Source organism: Lipotes vexillifer, unplaced genomic scaffold (assembly GCF_000442215.2).
Source record: "Lipotes vexillifer unplaced genomic scaffold, Lipotes_vexillifer_v1.1 scaffold513, whole genome shotgun sequence".
Classification (NCBI taxonomy): domain Eukaryota; kingdom Metazoa; phylum Chordata; class Mammalia; order Artiodactyla; family Lipotidae; genus Lipotes; species Lipotes vexillifer.
In genome coordinates this window covers 1,633,913-1,657,563 of record NW_006777952.1, presented here as the reverse complement: position 1 = coordinate 1,657,563, position 23,651 = coordinate 1,633,913, and the positions used below count along the sequence as shown (strand labels likewise).

The 23,651-nt window shown below is 35.4% G+C and overlaps 1 protein-coding gene across 2 annotated transcripts in view; it reads left to right on the top strand.

The window, feature by feature from the left end:
- Positions 1 to 23,651, top strand: part of VPS8 (VPS8 subunit of CORVET complex) — a 282,734-nt gene that overhangs the window by 87,685 nt on the left and 171,398 nt on the right. For both annotated transcript variants that reach the window (XM_007451396.1, XM_007451397.1), the window contains 4 exons: positions 2,854 to 2,900; positions 11,007 to 11,229; positions 14,386 to 14,475; positions 17,065 to 17,116. In XM_007451396.1, coding sequence (XP_007451458.1) covers positions 2,854 to 2,900; positions 11,007 to 11,229; positions 14,386 to 14,475; positions 17,065 to 17,116 — 412 coding nt within the window. The remainder of the gene's footprint in view (positions 1 to 2,853; positions 2,901 to 11,006; positions 11,230 to 14,385; positions 14,476 to 17,064; positions 17,117 to 23,651) is intronic.

Genomic DNA, 23,651 nt, shown 5'->3' with positions numbered 1-23,651 from the left:
CCCTCTCACCTTTCTCCCCCTAATTCTCTGCAAGCTGTATATCACCCATTACTGTGCTTACGATCTAAAGAGGAAGGTAAAAACCATCTTTTTAAAGATACCAGTGATATCCTAATTTATAAATAAAAGTTTCACATCTTATTCATTCTCAATGCTGTATTAAACAGTGATGATCACTCCTTCCTTTTTAAAATTCTGTATCCTGTAGATATCTATGATTGTGTGGTCTTCTGATTTTTAAACCTTTGTGACTGTTCCTGAGTTGGATTTTGTTTCCATCCTCTGACCATATCATAAATATTGGTCTTCCTCAAGATGTAATCCACTGTTCACTGATTTTTATCTCTGTTATCCCTGGACAGTTTTATTCATATACAGTATTTCCTTTCATGACTTAGAAGTGTGTAATTGTAACCCAGATGTTTAAGATGACTATATCCAGTTTCTTACTATTCAATATCGAAGTAAAGATGTTCCTCAAAGCTATGACAGCCCAAACTGTGTTTAGCTTCTTCCTTCTAATACCTCCTCCCATATTCCTTATTTCATTTCATGAAATCTTCATCCAACCATCACTCAAACTAGAAACTTAGGAGTTTCTTAGACTCCTGCCTATGCCTTCCAACCCATAACCAATCTGTCACCAACCTCTACAGTTTTACTCTATAAACAGTGCTTGACTCTATCTGCTGTTTTTTATGCCTACTCTCACTACCCTAGTTTGGTCTCCTGTTTCCATCTTGGACTACTATACTAGCGACCTATCTTCAGTCTTGGTTTTCCAGATCTTCCCATCATAGAATCAACAGAGTGATTTGTCTACATGTATTAATCTGATGGTTACACCCTCCATTATCCCTGTAGTATATCCTTAGTACTTAATGCTAGGATAGGCACTTAATTCCTTATTTTATGCCTTTAATAATTCTAAATATACTTTAATAATTTCTACCTGATAATTATAATATTTGAGGTTTTAGGGGTCTCCCCTGCTGTTTGTAGTTTCTGCTGACATTAACTTATGGTATGTTATTTCATGAGGTGCTTTAAACTTTTTTATTTTGGGCATATCTTTTGGGGCCTTTATCAGGAGGTCTTATTTTCCCTGTTAAGCAAAGCACTGTTAAGCACTGTTAACTGTTAAACACTGTTTCTGGAATGTTTTTCTTTCAAGTGCTCCAGGAGTATCTTTTTTTAAGGATCACCTTTTGTGTTAATTTCTTGGCCTGATTATTCCCATACTAAGGAGATAGTGTAAATTCAAATCCCAAATCCACCTGTGGGCAGGATCTTGATTATAGATTCTTGGAGAGTGCAGATTTATCCCCACTGAGTCCAGGCAGAGACAGACAACCTTTCTTGTTAGCTTCCTATGCATATAGGCAGGTATTTTTTTGTTTTTTCTAATTGCCTTTCACTAAGGAGGCACCTTTCAAGAATCCTGTTTTTAGGAGGATCTTTGCTTTACTTCCTTATGTTTCAAGAATTAAGGCCTCAGTTTGTTTCTGGCATTAAAACCCAAGCTCTTATACGAACAACAAATTTATAGGACAGTCTCAGTGATGGCTCAGGGCTTATTGCTTTAGTTTGCATTCCTTTTTCAATTAACCCTGGGTATTGCCCCTAGTTTTGGGGGAGCTCAGCTGTGTATTTTAAAGAGTGTTTGTTAAAATTTCCTCAGTATTTCTAGGAAGTTTTTTTCTCTGCAGATTATTTGTCCCTCTATATGTATTCTCATTCAGGGTTGAGACTTAACACAGCTCTAACACTTTTCAAATCTATGGTTTTAGTTCCTGTTTTTGAAGAATCTAAGTAAGATTATAAATGTAGTCATGAGGAATATTGATAAATAAAGGAAGCAGCATGGATGGGGTAGGGTTAGCCTTTTAGTATTATAGGTCCTTCTGCTTACTTCTCTCTCAGATAATAGTGGTTCCTCAGGTTTTGTTCTTTTTGTCAAAGAAGTGTTAGCATGTGGTATTCTCTTTCACATAATGTCTTCTCCCTCCTGATGGGATATTCTTCTGTCCAGAACCTAAGCCTTCCAGGATTTTTAATAGGAAACCATTGCTCTTCAGCTAGCAGAAAATGCTGAAATCTAATGCTTGGGTACTTGACAAGTTCTAGTCATAATAAGCTACTGCTCCTCCCTCAAAGTGTTTCTCTTGAAAAAGGCCAAAATTATGGGTTGCCATTCGTTTGATATGAGTCTATACATGATGAATTTAAAACAGTCAAAATGTTATGAAACTGAGAAATTAATAAACCTTAAAATAGCTGGTTTGGAGGATTGTGACAAAATATGGACAACCTTAATCACCTGAGCCACCAATGGGACCAACTATATTATATTATCAATTTAATATATTTTCTTTGCAGATTTTCTTTACAAAGTTGTGAGATAAATACATATTTTTCACGTAATGTTTCTTATAATGTTGTAAACTCTTTATAAACTTGTAATATCTACATAATATTTTATTTAAATAGCAAATTTACTTAACTGTTTTCCCATGTTGTATATTTAATTTCAATGTCTGCCTCCCTTCCCCCTCCTTCTCCTCTTTCTTCTATTATAGAGCTGCAGTGAATACTTAATGCATTAAATTTTTTTTCTTACTAAATGTATTTAGGATAAATTTCCAGATAGAATTACTGGGTAAAAGTGTTTTCACATTTTTAAGGCTTTTGACACAGAGTGCCAAATTGCTTACCAAAAGTATGGTACAAAGTTATATTCCCCAACAATCTAACAGTATCTGAAGCAGATGACTTTCATTATGTGTTGTGTCTAACCAGGGGGCCATTGGACAGAGATGTGGTGCTGATGCTTTCTTTACGGTTTCTCTGCAGGATATGGTGCCCGTCATAGTTGATTACTGCCTTCTGCTGCAGCGAAAGTGAGTATACATTGCCTGTCAGGTTCAATTATTTTGAGTCCAAGTTGCCTTTTGCTTATATTATAGCAATAATTTACTACTATGAATTCTATGAATTTGACTCAATAGGTTATTTTAAAAAATGAATTTACAGAAATTTGGTTCTTTAAGAATTTTCAGTCCATTTACCTAATAAAATTAACTTGTCCAATATAGATGTATCATCTGTGTATTTATGTGGCAGGATAGTGGAGGTGAAGAACATAGCAAAAGAGCAATACTTAATTACTTAAAAGTGTATGATTCATGCATTATATATATATATATATATATATATGCTCTTTTATGAGCCATCACTAAAACACAATATTTCGTACCACTCAAAAAAAGGAAAGATTTATTGTGCTTCTTTTTTAAGAGCCTCTTCATTTAAAGGAAATCACTGTAAATAAACTCTTGATTAGGGTCTGTTCATTTAAATAGTAACTACATAAATTAACCAACCTGTGCTAGTTCATAATTTTTCACACCTACAATAATAGTTAGCTTCCTACATTCCAGGTATTGTTCTAAGCACTTTAATTTATCTATTTTTTATAACAACTTATTTAATTTTTATAACAGTGAGGTAGGTATTATTGTTATCTTCATTTTACATAGGAGGTTCAAGAGGCAGTATGCGATTAAGTAACTTGTCAAAGCTGGCTCACACTTTTTTTGAGGAGCAAAGGTGGGATTCTAATGCAGGCAGCCTAGCTCTTGGGTTCTTGCTCATAACTACCAGCTTGTACTGCTTTTTCAGTGGTGAACAGCTGTGAGGATCCAGTGCAGATACTCCCCAAACCCTCTACAACACTGTCTTGACTCCTGAATTTATGTATATTCAGGTTGCCTAAATCATATAAGGTTGGATCATACTTAGAAAGTATCAGTGAAGGTTATCAAGAGGGCAGTTATTTGCTATGTCAGACCTTCAATTAAATCACAAAGAGCTCTAGCTTCTGTTTACTTAGAGCTCAGATTCATTCCAGTGTTTTAGCTATAGTGTTACATGTAATTATCCAATGAAATATGTTGTCTTCATGGTTGGGATGTTGTTGAAAACGTGGTTTTATGTTACACATTGTCTTCTTTATGAGGGCCCAAGGAAGAAATTTCTCTCAGGTGTTAGTCCCAGAAATACTTTTGCATCTTCTGAACAGCTAACTCACTTTTAGCTGATGGACAGTGAATTATATAGCTAATTATTGTTTCCTAGGGAGCTAAGAGCCATGATATACTAACCTCACCCTAGTTCTTAACTTAGTTTTCTCTTCAGCTCATGTTTTACACTTAAACTTCCTTGTTATTTGTCTTATATTTTTTAAAGCAGCCTCAATAGTTTATGGATCAGTTTTACATATTTTATTTCATTTAATCCTCATAATTACAGTGTAAGGTAAAGTTATCTTCATTTTCAGATGAGGAAATTGAGATGTAGTGATATTTCTAATACTAATAAGTGCTGGGACCAACCTAAATCTTCAAATTGAGATAATATATATGAGATAAAATAAAATATCTAAGAGATTAAATTTTGTTTAGAGTAAGAAGGCGTATCTTTATAAAACAGATTATTTCTACCTAAATGGTACCTGGCACAAAGTAGCCTGATGGTTGAATTAATGAAGTAATTCTGCCTCTTGGTTTGCAGGGTGACTTGTGATCATTAACTTGAAATCTTGAATACTCTCCCAGTGAGATAAAAGTTGAAATGACCTGAGCATTTATAAGATGGATTATATAGGGAAAAAGAAAAAAAAAAAGGTTTTTGTTTCTTTCAGAAATATTTTCTGTTATTCCCAAAAATGTTCCAGAGATAAGTTTTTCTTTTCTTATATAACTTGAAAAGGAAATATTTCCAACTTTGTTTAATCTATTGACTGGCTGAGAATGCAGTAATTTCTTTATTAAATCAGAGCATCCAACATAGAAGATAAGATCTAGTCTAGATTATCACCAAATTAGAATCTATTTATTATTTCTTCATTTTTATCAGTTTCTTTCTTTCCTTTAATTTTTCCTGACTCCTTAGCATGTTTTCTTCTGGGCTGTGTCTGAAATGAGTACAGTATTTGTTTTGGAGATCTCAGAAATACCAGCAGTCATAGTGTATTCCTGACTGCCAAGGGGAAGGGAGATCTCAAGGGTCCTTTTCTGAGCTCTTCTTGGTCCTTTTCTCCTTCCTTCATCCAGTCATACACACATACTTCTAGATCCAGGATTGGATATTTTTCCTGGACCACAGTGCAAATAGTATGGCTTCCTTCTCTCTTGACTGTTTCTGAAGGCTGAAGACCAGATTGTACTAGATCCTGCTTCTGCTTAGGAGAAGTTCCAACATGTGTGTTCTTACTCTCTTTCCCCTCCTGGTCTCTTTTCCCACTTTTTCTACTCTCTGGGTTCCAGTAGGGGCAGAAGGGACAGGGTAGTGTCCTCAGCAGTGTAAGAAAGTTTGAGGCTGTGGAACTAGGCATTGGGTCACATGTTCCCTTTTGTGTTCTCGATTCTGTGCTCTTGTGCTTGCTTACTTCTCATCATACTGGCTTTTCTTTTTCATCATAATGTTAAGATTCTATATATGGGCCTGAGCTTATGAGTAAAGAGGTCAAATAGGCCATTTGATCAACTTTGATTCTTTGTGTCTAGGTCATCTTTCAATTTCCTTCCATTGCAAATGTGCAGTGATTAAAGATTTATTAGATATAAAAATTCTGTGTTTCTTAAATACTTCAGTGTAATCACACTTAAAAATAGAGTTAAAATTTTTCTTAGAGTTTCCATAGATAATAAGATTAAAAATGATCAATTCCCTAGACTCAATTGAAGCAGAGGGATTTAAAACTTATGTAACTTCATTCCAGTATGATATCTTTCTCCCTAAACTGGACACTCTCTTTATGCCATTTTCTTTGACATTTGGTTCCATTTGCATCTAGAATCTTCTCTTGTACATTCCCAAATTTTCAAAATATTTGTGATGTTGAGGTTGCTTTTAAGAATGCTCAGATTGTGCATAACACAGATACCGTCTTAAAAAAAAAAAAAGATTTACCTGGGACAAAATGTAGAGCATAAACAAAGATAAAAACTTAGAAAATATGAGAGGAGAATAGAAAAGAAGCTTCAACATATACCTGACCATTGTTCCAAAATTAAAGACTAGAGAACATGGCTAATAATTTTCCTGAATTAAAGGAAGACAGAAATTATCAGAAAGAAAACTCTTGGTGCACAACAGAACAAATCATAACAAGCCTACACCTATGAGTTTGATTATACTAAGAGTGACAGTGGCATAGCATTGCATACTGCACTGAGCGTCTCACATAGGAGTTCTGCTTCTAGCAATGGCAATGAGGACAGCTGGGAAATCTGGATAATTTGTTAACAAAATTTATATGAAAGCGTCGGAGAGCTACCAAGGGGATGAGGATCTGTGGTACCAAGATCCAGGCAGAGGAGAGAGGCACAGAAGCTGGCTCTTCCTGTCGAGATAATTGCCAGCTCTGAAAAATGGCAGCTGAGGGGTTGAGAAGCTGAGCAAAACTTTAGAGCAATTCGTGATGTTGCTGCAGTTGAGTTCAAGGATCACACAAAAAGAGGGGCACTGAATATTCCAGGTTTTTGATTGAGCTCTGAAGAGCTACACCCTAAGAATAATGCTGAATTAGAACACATGTAGGTTCATCATGGTTAAACTGCTGAAAACTAAAGACAAAAAAACTTTAATGTCATTATGAAAGGAAAAAGACCCTTCAAAATAGTAGCAATTAACTTTACAGCTTACTTCTAAACAGAAATAATGGAACCAAAGACAACAGAATTGTGAAAGGACAGAAAGAAAACATCTATTAATATAGAATTCTATATACAACAAAAATACCTTTTGAAAATGATATAGAAATATATTCTAAGAAACATAAACTGAGAGAATTCATCATTAGCAGACCTGCACTAAAAAAATAACAAAAGTTGTTCTTTAGATAAAAGGAAAATGATTGAGGTGGAAAAGCTAATATGTGGGTAAGTGAATATAGAATATAATCAATGTGTGTGAGGATTGAATAAAACATGAAGAAAAATGAAGAGAAAAATATATGAAAACAATACTACATAATTGGAGAAAAGGGTAGATAAGGTTAAAATGTTCTAAAGTCCTTGCACTGTCTAGAAGGTGGTAAATTTATTAATTTATATTATAATTTAATAATTTGAAGGTACAGATTGTAATCTCTAAACCCATACTTAGTATATAATAGTAAAAACATGTATAACTAACAAGGTAATAAATGGTGTCATGATTAAAAATACAATTTAAAAAAGTCAAAAGGAGCAAAAGGAATTAAGAATAGTTAAGACAAGGAGAAAAAATAAATGATAAATTAAAAAATATATCAGTAATTACATTAAATAGCAAACAACTAAAACAAACAAACAAAACGTAATCTAGTACTCAGCCAATTTCAAGTAACTTCTTCCACTTCTAGGGTGGTCACTTAGACACTCAATACTGGCCTCCAGATACCTTTTATATTAATATTTTCTCATTGAGTACATTGGTTTTATAGTCAGTCCTCTTATTTTCATATATTATACTGTCTCGTATGAGGGTTAAATTATAAACACAGTACATACTCTGAAATTAATTTTAACTCATACCACAACCATTATTATACTATGATCACTGTTACCTCTGTATCATAAGTTATAGAATTTCATACCCAGCAGTAATATTATATTCCTAGGATATATATGTATTTCCATTCATATGTAAGAATTCTTTTATAATGTAAAATCCTTTTTACTATGGCAGGAACCACACTGCTTTTTCTCTGTAGAGCATACTGATCAGTGTGTAATGGACATCTTCTTTGGTTAAAATTTGGCTTTATTATCTTTCTGTGAATCTTTTAAAATCAGAAACGATAGGAAATTCTGTTTCTGAAGATCTACCTTTATTTTCATAATTTGGTCTCTGCTCACACAATTTCATTTCAGTTTGATAGTGCATATATATTTTTTCAGTACTAGAAAAAGATATAAAATATCTCAAGGGTTTTTGTAGGATATTTAATGATTTGTCATTTTTCTTAGACAACAGTAGCCATAATTTCAGCTTATTTTGAAAATAGGTCCAGAGTTTACTTGAACTATAATCATAATTTTGAACATTGTTTAAAAATAAGTGCTTAAATAAATGCTTTGTTATTATGTGTGAATTATATCTCAAAGCCATTATAAAACAAAATAGGTGCTGTATGTAGATGATCTTGACCACTTCAAGCTTATATCACTGTAAACAGATATCCAAAAAGAAGCCATTATTCAGTTAACTTGAATTATATATAAAATCTGAACCAAAAATATTTCTCTTAAATCTAAAGTGAACCTGAAGTGGCCTTTTGATAGCCAGAGTATTTGTTTAACCTTGTTGTTCAACATCAGGATTATTATTTGCGAAACAGAAAGATTTTAATTATCAGCCATGGTTGAGAAACTTAATGTTTTGAGTTTTCTCATCATTTTCTTGGTAATTGCAAGTTAAAATTCTAAACATCAAAGCTAGGTGAAAAATGGGGCTATGCCTTTTTTATTTTATCTAACTGCTATGTTGAGCTATAATTCACGTACCATAAAATTCACCATTTTAAAGAGTATGGTAGTTTTCAGTATATTCACACAGTTTAATTAAGCCATGTCTTTTTTTTTCTTTTTTTTTTTTTTGCGGTACGCGGGCCTCTCACTGTTGTGGCCTCTCCCGTTGCGGAGCACAGGCTCCGGGCGTGCAGGCTCAGCGGCCATGGCTCACGGGCCAGCCGCTCTGCGGCATGTGGGATCCTCCCAGACCGGGGCACAAACCCGTGTCCCCTGCATTGGCAGGTGGACTCTCAACCACTGCACCACCAGGGAAGCCCAAGCCATGTCTTTTTAAAGGAAATATTTACAGACTGATACTTGTATCAGGAAACAGAGCATTTTGAATATAATTTCTTGAAGATCATTTGAACTTTTTTTTTTTTTGAGCAGTGAAATAACTTTCATTTTGCACACAATTCAGCATCTATGATAGTAGCCAGGCATGTAACAGGTTCTCAATAAATTTTAATTACATAAGTGAAATTTGGTAAAATATAAAAAGTGGATTGTCTCTAAAGGTCATATTTTCCAGGTCATATGGAGCCCTTTTATTTTTTTTAACTTTTTATTTTATATTGGAGTTCAGGTGATTAAAAATGTTGTGTTAGTTTCAGGTGTATTTACATCTTTTCATATGTATTTACATGTATCTATTCTTTTGAACTTTGTTTTTAATTTTATAAATAAAGAGGCCAGCCGAAATCAACTTTGGATTTATTAAATCCCACTTATATGTAGTGGGGGGTTGTTTATTTGGTTCTGGTTGTATATTTAGTGTACAGGCAAGTGTTAGGATTGATGCTCTTGCTCCCTTCAGACAGTCTCTGAATTTGTAATTATCTCATAATCAAAGCTGAGTTCTTCACATTTTCTAATTGTAAAATTGATAGTGCAAAAAGTAAATTTGGTCATTTTTTCTATCAATTTGAAGTTATGTATGAAAAACTCCAAATAATGTCTTTAATGTGAGTATTAATATAAAGTGAAGTTATGTAGAAGACCTTTTTGTTGGCCCTCTGTTATTCAGAATGGATTTTTCTATTATACTGGTTATAAGGAGGCTAAGCTTGAAGCGATAAACATCAGTTTTGACATTAGCCGTTCCAGGAAACAAAGTCAGCACCCTGGAGTATAATGCCTAAGTACAGAAAGAAACACAAGAGCCAAAACCTTTTTTTTTTGTATGTACTTTTCTTTTTCCCTCTTTCTCTGTTGATCTAATAAATATTTTCCCAGAATGACGAGAACATGTCTTAAAATTTTGTTTTATTTTTATTTTAAGGTAGAGATGCAGATAGGAGTTGCTGAGTTATATTTTTCTTGCTTCTTTCTTATAGCCTCTTACTGGTTAAGAAAGAAGCATATAGTTTTGCCATTAATCTTACCAGCATTGCATGCTGTAGTTTGTCACAGGAGTGCCTTGTTTGTCAACTTTTATGCTCTCTTTACTGAATTTGTACCTCTTTACTTTTCCTCCCCAGGGCTTTTTGTGCTGAACTGAAATATATAATTATCTTTCCTAGCATGTTGTTTTTAACAACACATTACAGAGTGCAAGGGCTAGCAAATATGACATTTTCTTTAAGTTCATAAGAGTTACTTTGTTACTCTTATTTTATCTTTCTTACAGTAAGGCTTCATTAATCTCAGTTCCTTTTGCTTGGCTAGTAATTGGTAATCATAAAAATGTAATGGACTGTCAGGCTTCCCTGGTGGCGCAGTGGTTGAGAGTCCGCCTGCTGATGCAGGGGACACGGGTTCGTGCCCCGGTCCGGGAAGATCCCACATGCCGTGCAGCGGCTGGGCCCGTGAGCCATGGCCGGTGAGCCTGCGCATCCGGAGCCTGTGTTCCGCAACTGGAGAGGCCACAACAGTGAGAGGCCTGCGTACTGCAAAAAAAAAAAAAATGTAATGGACTGTTGATTAAAATGAAACTAACATGAAAAATACTCTGATAAATATAAAGCAAGGGGAAAATGATACAAGAATTACACTTGTGGATATGAGAAAAAAATGGATATGGATATGGAAGAGGAAAGGATAAATTGTGAATAGTCCATTTAATTTTTTTTTTTACTTCATCATAGTCTCCATACTACCTGCTCCCATATCAATGTTGTCCTTAAGAAGCAGTGTGCCATAATGGATTCAGCACAGGGTTTAGGTCAGAAGGCTGATGCAAATTCTGAATCTATCACTTGTTAGCTAACTGATTTTCAGCAAATAATTTAACTTATTCAACATTTTTTATTTGTAAAAAGTATTGGGTGAATTAAGATAGTATATATAAGAGATTTTTCAAAATATAAAGCTCTTTGCAAATATTGTTACTATTTTTAATAAACTTGCATGTAAGTTGAAATAGGAAAAAGATGAGATATACTTAGTAGACTGAATTTAATGGATGTTTGGAATGTTCCTAAAAGTATTTTTCCCCGTTTGTTGCAGGGATCTTTTATTTAGCCAGGTGTATGACAAATTAAGTGAGAATTCAGTGGCCAAAGGAGTGATTTTGGAGTGCCTTGAACCATATATTTTAAGTGATAAATTGGTGGGGATCACACCCCAGGTAATGAAAGACTTGATTGTTCATTTCCAAGATAAAAAATTGATGGAAAATGTGGAAGCCCTCATTGTACATATGGATATCACCAGCCTAGATATTCAGCAGGTGAGTTTATAGGCAGTCTACTAATTTATGGAATAAACATCATTCCTTTATTGAATATATTTACCTGACTCATCGGGCCTTACTCTTTCATCAACCCTAATTATTTTTTAGCACTTTTTGGTAAGAGGTCTATAAACTTATATTTGTCAATATATTTCTTAGGAGTGCTCTTTACTTAAAGCTAGATTAGGAACTCCTGCAAGCCAGTAGTCTTCGGTTTCCTTGACATCCCCCAGAGCTCTAGCATAGGGTTTATACTTGGTAGTTGCTCAGCAAATGCTTATTGGCCTATCCTTCTTCACCAGTGTTTGTTCACTACTACAGTTTTCATCCTGCAAGTGAATTTCAACTATAAGCACTTCCATGTGAAAAATAGAATATTTTTACTTTTAAGTGTATGATGCCATTTTTTTGAAAAGCTAATTTATATGTTCAGAGTTGACAACTTTCATACACTAAGTTTTGAAATGCAGAGCATAGTATAAGAAGCAAACTTCAGGACATCGTAGCATGATCAGCCAGCTCACTGATAATATACCTCCAGTACATCTGAGGTCTCCACAATAAGTTTTAAGTCCTTAATTGAGGAGCAATATGTATCTGACCTCAGACACTTCACTCTTAACTCTTCATTTAACTCTTTAGTCCTAATGCTGAGCAAAGGCACAAAGGTACCAAGGTGCTGAGCCCTATTGAACTAAAGCGTGGTGGCTTACAAACTTAGGACCAAAGGTTTTTTGTTTGTTTGTTTTTAATGTGCAAGATCACGTGGAAATAAAGGGTTTGGAAAATGTTTATTGTTTTCTTCATGGAAGTTCTTTATGAATGTGGCTGTAAGTTTGCAAAGACCAGGTCCTCTTTACATATGCCTTTCTGTCATGTGGGTAATTTGGCGTAATCTTCATGTCTGACAATAGGTCTGATGTTGTGAGAGCATGTTATCAATCTAGCTTTATTTACCTATCACTGATATAAGAGAAATTTCTAATTTCTTCTCCTTCCAACATTTTTAGCTTTTTCTCCAACACTAGGTAAATATTCTCTGCTCTTTTTCATGTTAAAACAACAGTTTAAACCAATCTCCCCGTCAGATTCCCTTCTCTCCGTATCAAGCCTTCCCCTCCTTCCCCTTTGGTTACTGCCATATCACATTTCCCACTTGCAGCCAGATCCCTCCCTCCCTCCTTTCTTCCTTCCTTCCTTCCTTCCTTCCTCTACCCCTTTCCCTCTTTCTTTCCCACATTTCTTGAAAGCATTCTCTAGGTTGCTTCTTCCATTTCATTCACATCCTAATCATTCTTCAGCTTTACTTTCACTAGAGCCTGTAATGACCTGCAATGCTTTAGTGACCCTGGTGGACAAGGCTTATCATAAGACTTACATTAGCAAAAAAAAGTTTGACAATAAACAGACAAACAGGTAAACAAGCCAGAAATATCGAAAACAAGTATTATGTTAAAAGTCAAACAGACAGTGTGATAAAGAGAGAATGAGAGGCTATCTTAGATGGGTCAGTTATAGACAACCAAGAAAGTAACATTGAGTCTGATCAAATCTGGAATCTGAATGACAAGAAGGAATCAGTAGTGCAAAAATCTTGGAGGAGAAGATTGTTACAGGTAAAAACAACAGCTAATGCAAAAAAAAAAAAAAAAAAAAAAGATATGCGTTGGGTGCTAAAAGTTACAGATAAAAGGCAAACAGAGCTTGGTTGAAAGAGAGAGGTAGCCCTTTCAGGGCAAGGTACAGATTTTTCCTTTTTATTCTGAGTGCTATGGGAAATCATTAAAAGGTTTTAAGTGAGATCACTCTGATTTGCCTATAGATAACAGAATGAGGGGTGGGGGCCAAGTACAGAAGAAGCAAGGAGATTGGTTAAGAGCTGGTCCAGGAGGTAGTCCTGGCCAGAGATGATAATGGTGAGATGGAGAGAGATGGCCTGACTTTGGATACATTTTGGAGGTAGAACTGATTTGCTGATGAATTGGACCTAAAGGTGTGGAAAGAGATAATTTAAGGCTGTTGCCTAATTTTTTGGCTTGAAAAACAAGGTGGATAGTGATTCCTTTAAGAAGATTGGAAGACTGGGGTAGGTCTAAGTTTGGGAGACAAAATCAGGAGTTGTATTTTGCCATTTTATTTTGATAGCTACTAGACATTCAGGTGAAGATATCAAGGCAATGGTTGGATATATGGGTCAGAGGAGAGGTTAGGGCTGAAGCTGTAAAAAGATGTATGATCATGGCACTGGCTGAGAGGGCAGAAAGTGAGAAAAGAGAAGAGGTCCCAGAACATGCCGTTGTCTAGAAGGACTCTCCCATGACACCTCACTTCCATTTTCCCTCAGACTAGTAGTTTGTTTTCCCTTTGGCCATTCCTTATCATTATCCTTTGTTGACCTCTACTCTTCCACTTCTGTCTTCTCCTGTCACTCAGTAGTATAATACAGCTCTCGTAGGAACAGTATATAGGGTACTCTATACTTAAGTCATCTCTATTCCTCATCCTTACTGCTCCTTCTGCCTGCAGAACCCCTAGTTTCCACATCGGCTTTTGGCTCACATACATGTATCCGTTAGGTCCTAACTTAAATATTGCTCCCTCAGGGATGACCTGAATACTCCAGACCAAGTCAAGTTCCTTTATAGACTTACCACGTTTGTAAATGAACTATTTGTGTAATTGAGTATCTTCCCCAAGTCATAATTCACGCACCATTTTGTGCCCCTTCTTTTGGTGAGTGTCCAGGATGAATGGAAGTTCTGTCAGGGTAGAGAATAGGTCTGGGTTTGTCTTACCTATCACTTTATCCCCAGTGCCTAGGAGAGGACCTGAATATAGATGTTCAGTAAATATTTGTAGAACTAGTGACCAAAGGGAAGATGGATATGGAAAGGGGGAGGATAGAGAAGAAATAAAATCAGACATTGGAGGATGTTTAAAAGTAGCTATTGTACTGTTGAAAGTAACATTGAACCTACAACAGCTCTTACCCTGGCATTGTGTCTGAGTACTTCAATTTCAGGTTTTTTCAGAGAAGGAATAAGAAAAATTAGGAAAGAAAATTTAAGATCTTCCCCATTCTTAAAGCTCTGAGGAAAGTAATTGGTGAGATTTGCTCAATTGTGTGGACCGAGCAACTTTTCCTTTTTACAGGTAGTTCTCATGTGTTGGGAAAATCGGCTATACGATGCTATGATTTATGTCTACAACAGAGGCATGAATGAGTTTATTAGTCCAATGGAGGTAAGATACGTTCTAAGTTATATGCATATTTAACACTGTCTATTAATGTTTTTTCCCTTCTCTCCATTTGCTTTGAATAGTTTGTTTTCATCCAATCACTTTAAAATTTCTTGTAGATTTATTAGACTTGCACCCATTGTTGTTTAGGACTTTAGATAGTCTTTAGTTTTATACCTTCTACTATTGCTTTCTTTTTTATCTCCATAAGTAGGTATTTAAATCCCAGGGAATGATAGATAAAATTAAAAGCCCTGATAGATAAAATGAAAAGCCCATTAGACTTTAAGATTTTTTCTAAAAAATTTTGATATTATTATAGCTTTTCCAAAAGGTATGAGAAATTCATTATATATATTTACTGTATAGAGTAATGGTACTGTATTGAGTAATATTATTTTGTAGATATATTCTTCGAGGGGAAGGTCCTGAAAATGGTGGGAGGTCATGATTTGCCAATTGCTAATTTGTTGCTTTTCCTATTTCAGAATTTTATAGTATTCATTATAATTTCTTATTCTCCTTACCATTAGAAGAGAGCATCTAAAAAGTATTTGGGCTTATTTTAAAAAGAACCAAACCCATCTTCATCTTGTTATTTCCCTTAAATTTATAGACAGAATTATGGGTTATGGATTGTGGATGCATGTCGTGCCCTGCCAGCCCATTGCTTTATTGCAGTAACTTCATTACCTGGATCAGAAGACCCAGGCTTCTGAAGGCATCCAGTCAACTTTTTTGCATATTTAATGGACATCCAAAACCATCTTCAGTATTAAGTCAGCAGTCATTCTATGATATTTCAGTCTTCTTTAAATATATTTAGCTTGGTAGGTGAATATCCCTCTAATTCATAACTCCTTCAATTTTGGCTGTACTTCTTGTCTCTTGGTCATTTTCCAAATGAGTGCCACAGCCCTCCCCACTGGTTTTGACCTTGACTGTCTATTTCAGATAAGTATTTTTAACATTTGCACACCTCTTAGGTGACTCTTCAGTGAGGTCCATGACCTGCGCGCATGCAAAAATGTTCTCCATCCCACTATTAAACCACAATTAGGAAGAATTAATGCAGTTTCTAGTTTCTCTCAAAATAATCTGTGAAAACAGATTCTAATTTGATGCATTCTATGTTGATGAAAATGGTTTGGGGTTTTTGTTATTGTTGCTTTTGAAGTTTTTGTTTTGTGTGGATTTTTTATTCCTCAAAATCTGGTTTGCATTTATAGCTATGCATCTCAGATGGAACACTTTTCTATTGACGTTGCCTTGTTTTGTGTTGAGTAGTTTTCAAGTTAATGACTTTCAGCACGAGCTTGGTATTTGTTATTAAATAGTCATTTGGAGATATTAGCAGTGGGAAGTTAGATGCATCCTGTGACTGCTCTTTTATAATTCTCCGCCTATAAAAGAGATCACTGTTCAGTGTTTAAAGTTTAGCTATTTCAGCTTAAAGAGATTTAAACTGAAAATCACAGTGATTTACCAGTGATCCTACTAAAACAGTTCATGTCCACATTTAGTCATTTCAGTTTAAGGTCCAAATTAAAAGAATCTGAAAAAGAATAGATATATGTATAACTAAATCTTTTTGCTGTACACCTGAAACTAACACAACATTGTAAATCAACTATACTCCAATATAAAATAAAAATTAAAAAAAAAAAAAGAGGAACTGTAGTGCCTTTTGAAATTTTCTAGATTTTCTAGAATGAAAGACAGTGTCATCATACTTGAGATGACTACCATAGTTTCTAAAGTCTTTAGTTCTAGTTTTGGCTGCTTCTGAGTGCCTTGTGTTGGGAGGAAAAACTTTTCCTCTACCACCTGAAACCCGAATGGTGGGGAGAGGGCTGCGAATGAACTGAAAACAGGAGAAAAGACAAGGTTTATTCACAGTTGTACTGGGAGCACGCAGAAATGAGTAAATCACTTAACAACCAGAGAAGTAAAGGTTTATATACCAGTTTAACGAAATTTGGGGTGTGAGGGAGGGAGGGATTTAGGTTTTCCTTGGAAAATATGAATAGTTTTATTGAGCTCTTTGTTGCTAATGCACAGCTGGCTTTGTACCACCTCCCAGTGCTAAGGGTCAATCTTCTCCTAAATAGGAAACTCCCTCCCAGGAAGGCCAACATAGTTTTGCCATTAATCTTGTGTTTTCAGGGGCTCTGCTTACATTTAGGTGTTTGTTTCTATGGCTGCTGACTGTTCACATGTTTTCAGCTTAAAGTAATCTTACCCTTTTGGTGGGCTATTAATCCCTTGACTTGTTTACTGTTTTTTAAAGAGTAAAGCATTTTTAGGAACCTAAGGATATCTTATATTAGAAATAATGATCTCAACAAGGACCTTCTTCTAACTGGTATTTATTAAATGGTTTCTTTCAGTGAGGAATAGAACAATAATGATTTCCCAGTGATCCTACGAAAACAGTTCATGTCCACATTAAGAGTTTTTATATTTAATCTTAATAGCAAATGACTATCTAATTCAATCAGAGAAAGGTGATTAATAGCATAAGATTTAGATTATTTTTTAAAATATTTTTTTAAGATGATGTTGATTGTTTTCCTATTAATTTGTATGCAGAAACTTTTCAGAGTCATTGCACCTCCTTTGAATGCAGGAAAGACGCTAACAGGTATGAATTTCCTAAGCCTTAATTTTTTTCTCCTTAAAAATATTATTTAAATAACAAAATTCACCAATTTTATGCGTACAGTGTGAACTTTGATAATCGTACATGATCATGTAGCCACCACCATAATCAGATTTTAGAAGGAGCAATATAGTTCCCTCACACTAAAAAGTTTCCTCCTGTCCCTTGTACTCTAACCTTTCCCCACAGTCCCATCTCCAGGCAATCACTGATCTACTTTCCTTTACTGCTATTCATGTAAGTAGAATCATACACTATGTATTCTTGATCTTGGTGTTTTATTTCTTTCACTTAGCTTAATGTTTTTTAAATTTATCCATGTCGTTGCATATATTATTTTGTTCCCTTTAATTGCTGAATGGTATTCCATGGGTTGGATATACTGTTATTTGTTTATCTGTTAGCCAGTTGAAGGACATTCGAGTTGCTTCTGGATTGGAGTTATTAAACTAATGCTGCTACGTTTGTGAATGAGTTTTGTTATGTTTTTAATTAAACTTTTTATTATGAGGAAATTGTAGATTCACATGCAGTTGTATGAAATGACACAAGAGATCCAGTATACTCTTTACCCATTTTCCCTCAGTGATAACATCTTGCAAATCTAAGGCACAATATCACAACCAGATACTCACATTGATAAAGTCACGATACAGAACAGTTTCATCACCACAGGTGTCCTTATGTTGTCCTTATCCTCCGTCGCTGACCCCTAGCTATGAATAAGTTTCTGTGTGGGCATATGTGTTCATTCTTCTTGGGCAACCACCTAGAATGGAATGGATGGATTGTATGGTAAATGTATGTTTTACTTTCTAAGGTACTACTATTTGGTTTTTCAAAATGGCTGTACCATTTTGCATTCCCATCAGCAATATGTGAGAGTTCTGATAGCTCCATATCCTTGCAGGCACTTGGTACTGTCAATCTTTTTACGTCTTTAAAAAATTTTATCCATTCTAGTGGGTGGATAATGGTATCACATTGTGATTTAAATTTTTATTTTCCTGGTGGTTAGTGATGTTCAGCATCTTTTCAAGTGCTCTTGCCCATTCACGTATCTTTTTTGTGAATCATCTGTTTAAATCTTTTAGCACTTTTTAGAAGGGTAGGGAAGAGGTGTTATTTGACTTCATATTATTGAGCTCTAGGCATGTGAACTCCCCACCAGAGCCTGTAAGAGTTCTTTATGTAGTCTGGATACAAGACATTTTAAAATATGTGTTTCGCAAAAATTTTCTCCCAGTCCATTGCTTACTGTTGTATATTTTTAACCATGTTTTTCAAAGAACAAAAGTTTTTAATCTTCATGAGGTCCATTTAATTTATTTTTTCTTCAGTAGTTTTAGACCTTTGATGTTTCGGTTAAGAAATCTTTGTCCAACTCAACATCATAAAGATTTTATCTTTTGTTTTCTTCTAGTTATAACACTTGTATTTAGGTTTATAATCCATTTTGAGTTAATTTTCATATATGATGCAAGGTCAAGTTCCAGGACTTTTCCCTGTACAGTTATCAGTTCCTTTACCATTTTTTGAAAAGATTATCTTGTTTCTATTGAATTACCTGTACACCTTTTTTGTAAAAAAAATTTTTGCTAAAAATTGATTTTTGCAAAACTCAACTGACCATATAAGTATGGGTCTATTTCTGTGCTCTCTGCTATGTTCCATTGGTCTATATGTCTATACTTATGCCAATAATATACTGTCTCAGTTGTAACTTTGTAGTAAGTCTTGAAATCAGGTACCTTAAGTCTTCCAACTTTGGTTTTTTTTTTCAAAATTGGTTTAGCTAGTCTATGTCCTTTGCCTTTCTGTATGAACTTTAAAATGAACTCAGCAGTTTTTTTAAAAAAGCTTATTTGAATTTTGTTTGGGATTGCATTGATTCTATAGGTTAATTTGGGGAGGATTGCTATCTTAATGCAGAGTCTTCTATGAATATGATATATTTTCCATTTATTTTGGTCTTTTAAAATCAGTTTGCTTTCTCAACTTCTGCAGAAAGACAGCTGGAATTTTGATAAGGATTGCTTTGAATTGATAGATCAGTTTGGGGAGTGTTGCTATCTTAGCATTATTACGTCTTCCAGTCCGTGAACACAGTATATCTTTCCATTTATTTGGTTTTGTTTAATTTCTTTCAGCAGTGTTTTTGCAGTTTTCAGTGTACAAGTCATATACTTCTTTTGCTGAATCTATTCCTAGTTTATTCAGTTTGATGCTATTATAAATGGATTTTTTTAAAAATTGCTTTTCAGAATGTTCATTGGTAGTGTATAGGAATAAAAAAAAATTTTTTTTTTTAATGTCTGCACCACGCAGCTTGTGGGATCTTAGTTCCCTGGCTAGGGGTTTTAACCTGGGCTCTGGCAGTGAGTGCTGAATCCTAACCACTGGGCTGCCAGGGAATTCTCAATAAAATTGATTTTTATATTGATCTTATATCCTTGCTGAATTCATTCATTAGTTCTAATTTTTTTAATGGATTCTTTAGAATTTTCTCATGTATAAGGTCATGTCATCTGTAAATAGTGTTAGTTTTACTTCTTCCTTTCTAATCTGGATTTCTTTTATTTTTCTTCCCTAATTGGCCTGGATAGAACCTCCAATACAGTGTTGAACAGAATTGGCAAGAGTGAACATCCTTATCTTTTTTCTTTTCTCCTAAGGGGAAAGCATTCATTCAGTTTTTCACCATTAAATATGACATTAACTGTGGGTTTTTCATAGATGGCTTTATTTTGAGAAAGTTGCCTTCTGTTCCTAGTTTGTTAAGTATTTTTAACATGGAAGGGTTGGATTTTATCAAATGCTTTTTTCTGCATCTATTAACATAATCTTGTTTATTTTATTGATAGTTTATAAGCTTGATTGATTTTTGATTTCTGTTAAGTCAGTCTTACATTCTTGGAATAAATCCCACTTGGTCACAGGGTATAATCTTTTTTATATGTTGTTGGGTTGAGTTTGCTAATATTTGTTTTGAGAATTTTTTATGGCGATCTTCATAAAGGATATTATTCTATAGTTTTATTTTCATATCTTTATTTCTTTTTTGGTCTTGGTATCTTGGTATACTTGCCTCATGGAATGAGTTGGGAAGTGTTCACTCTTCTGTCTTTTGGAAGAGGTTTTGAAGGATTGGTATTAATTCTTTAAATATATGGTAGAATTCATTAATGAAGCCATGTGAGCCAGGAATATTCTTTGTTTGAAGTTTTCAAATTACTAGTTCAATCTCTGCTTGTTAAGTCTATTCAGATTATCCATTTATTCTTGAGTCAGTTTTGGTAGTTTGCGGATTTCTAGGAATTTGTCCATTTAATCTGTTGTCTAATTTGTTGGCATATAGTGTTTATGGTATTCTCTTATAATTCCTTTTATTATTTATTTATTTATTTTTGCGGTGCGCGGGCCTCTCACTGGTGTGGCCTCTCCTGTTGTGGAGCACAGGCTCCGGACGCGCAGGCTCAGCGGCCATGGCTCACGGGCCCAGCTGCTCCGTGGCATGTGGGATCTTCCCGGACCGGGGCACGAACCCGCGTCCCCTGCACCGGCAGGTGGACTCTCAACCACGGCACCACCAGGGAAGCCCATAATTCCTTTTATTTTTATAAGGTCTATAGTGATGTCTCTTATTACTAATTTTCGTAATTTGAGTCTTCTCTCTTCTTTTCATGGTCTGTCTAGCTAATGGTTTGTCAATTTTACTGTTTTTTTCAAAGAACCAATTCTGATTTTATTGATATTCTTTATTTTTCTTTCCTCTTTCATTTATTTCTGCTTAGTCTTATTACTTCCTTCATCTTGCTTTGGTTTTTTTTTGTTGTTGTCATTTTTTTTTTTAAGTTTCTTGAGGTGAAAGTCTAGATTATTGATTTGAAATCTTTCCTCTTTATCAAAATAGGTGTTTACAGCTGCAGATATCTCTCTAAGCAATGCAGCTGCAGCTATCTCTCTAAGCAATGCTTTAGCTGCATCCCATAAGTTGTGGTATGTTGTGTCTTCATTTTCTTTCATCTCAAAGTATTTTCTAATTTCCCTTGTGATATTGGTTATTTAGAAGTATGCTGTTTAATTCCCACATATTTGTGAATTTCTCACATTTCCTTCTGATACTGATTTCTAATTTCATTCCATTGCAGTTAGAGAACATACTTTGTATGGTTTCTGGTTTTTTAAATTTATTGAAACTTATAATATAGCCTAATGTAAAGCCTATTCTGGAGAATATTCCAAGTGCGTTTGAAAATAATGCGTTGAATGTGTTTTGTTGTTGAGTGGAATGTTCTATAGATGTCTTCTAAGTTTAGTTGGCTTATAATTTCGTTCAAAACTTCTCTTTCCTGTTCCTCTTCTGCTAATTGTTCTATCCATTATTGAAAGAGGAGTATTGAAGCATCTAAGTGTTACTTTTGAAATGTCTATTTCTTACTCTAGGTCTGTCAGCTTTTGCTTCATTTTATTTTGGAGTTTCTAATGCTCTGGCAGACAGTTTACAATTCTGCCTTATTAGCCTTTACTTCCTGCTTATGCAGATCCTCAAAGTCAGCCATAGGTTGTAGGCCTTTACAGGTCTTTCCTGCGTATGTCCACAGCTCTGTACATATGCACATGTCCTAGAGTTCCAGAAATATGTTGGAGCTTTTGAAAGCCCCTGCAGACCTCTCATTCTCCAGTTTTTCCTTTTAAGGTTTTTGGTGGGTCTCTAATTAGTCTCTTCTGGAGGCACTGCCTCTGGCACCTGTAAAGTTAAATAATGCGCCTTGGGAATAGGGCTGTTTGCTTAGAGTAAGCTCTGAGTCAGGACAAAAAAAAAGACAAGCTCTGAGAATGGAGCTGTTGAGTGAGCTGCCAGATAGGTTAGATAGTGACAGTTCTCTTAAGGATGGGCTTTTGGGGAGCTCCAAACCCATTTTGTCCCCTGGAGCGGTTGTTAGGTTGCTGGTTTTCACAGCTACCATAGCTGCAAGGCGGTTGGTTTCAAAGCTACAGTGAAGCTGGGGGAAGGGAGATGGGACTAGGTAATGTTAAGCCACCATGAAGCTCACAGTTCTTACTGAGATTCAGGCATTTTTCTTGAATAAACATTCCGTGGATTATTGCAAGCCTTCAGTTAATTTCAAGAGTTCTGGAAAAGTTGATTTTGACTGTTTCTGCCAGTATTCTCTTTGCTTTCATGGAGGAGCAGATTATTGAAGGTTCTTCCTCCACCATCTCATAGGTCAGTCCCTCTGGGCTTTGGTTTTGTTTGGTTTGCTCTTTTTTCCCCTCTGTTCTTCTCCTTGGATGATTTCTATTGCTCTACTTTCAGGTTCACGCTTTGATGTAAACTCAGCTGTTAAATACATTCAGTGCATTTTTATCTTCCACAATCGTATTTTTCAGTTCTGTAATTTTTATTTGGTTCTTTTTTTATTGTTTCTGTTTCTTTCCCGCATCTCTTCATTTATCTGTTCAAATTTTCATGCATTGAAACATGTTTTGTTTCATTGAGGATAAATATAATAGTTGATTTAAAATTCTTATCAGTTCTAACATTTTGTTCATTTCAGGATTGGACTTGATTTTCTTTTCCTTTAAGAAAAATATGTTTTATTTTCTTGTTCCTTCACATGTTGGATAATTTTAGATTGTATCCTGGATATTTGAATGTTACATTATGGAGATTCTGTGTTCTGTTATTTTTCTTCACTGAGAATTTTTTTCTCTTTATTTTATCAGGTAATTTTCTTGGCTGGGCTTGAATTGTAGACTCTTTCTATTGTGGCTTTCTATTGTGTCTCCAGTCTCTTCTCCAAAGGTCCTTTGGGGCTTCCCTGGTGGCGCAGTGGTTGAGAGTCCGCCTGCTGATGCAGGGGACTTGGGTTCGTGCCCCGGTCCGGGAGGATCCCACATGCCGCGGAGCGGCTGGGCCCGTGGGCCATGGCCGCTGAGCCTGCGCGTCCGGAGCCTGTGCTCTGCAACGGGAGAGGCCACAGCAGTGAGAGTCCCGCGTATCGCAAACAAAAAAAAAAAAAAAGGTCCTTTGTCTTTGCTGGTCTGCTTTGATTCTGTCCCACTTGTGTGACTTAGGGATCAGTCAGTGATGAAGGTAGTCAAGTTTGAGAATTTGCTTTCTGGCTTTCTTTTTGCAAGATTCTGCCAGTCTGTTTACTGTTCACATGTCCTACCTTCTCTATTTCCCCAACCAGAATAATTGCTGGTTTTCCCATGTGAGCCCCAGCTGCTGCTGTGCTTGCCACACAGACTGTACTTAGTCACAGGCTGAAAGCCTGTGATGGTAATTTACTTGTATACCTCCCTGTCTCCTCTCCTCTGAGCACATGAGCTCCATACCAGAGCCTGTCTGCTTCTCTTCACACTTCAGGACCTTCAGGGAGGGAACTCCAGTCGTGGTTCTGACTTTTTCTGTATGGCTGAGCTGCTTTGACTGTTGTTTGTACATGGTGGTTTTGGGATCAGTCACGGATGTGGGTAGATACTTTGGAGATCCCCTCGTTGACTCTTT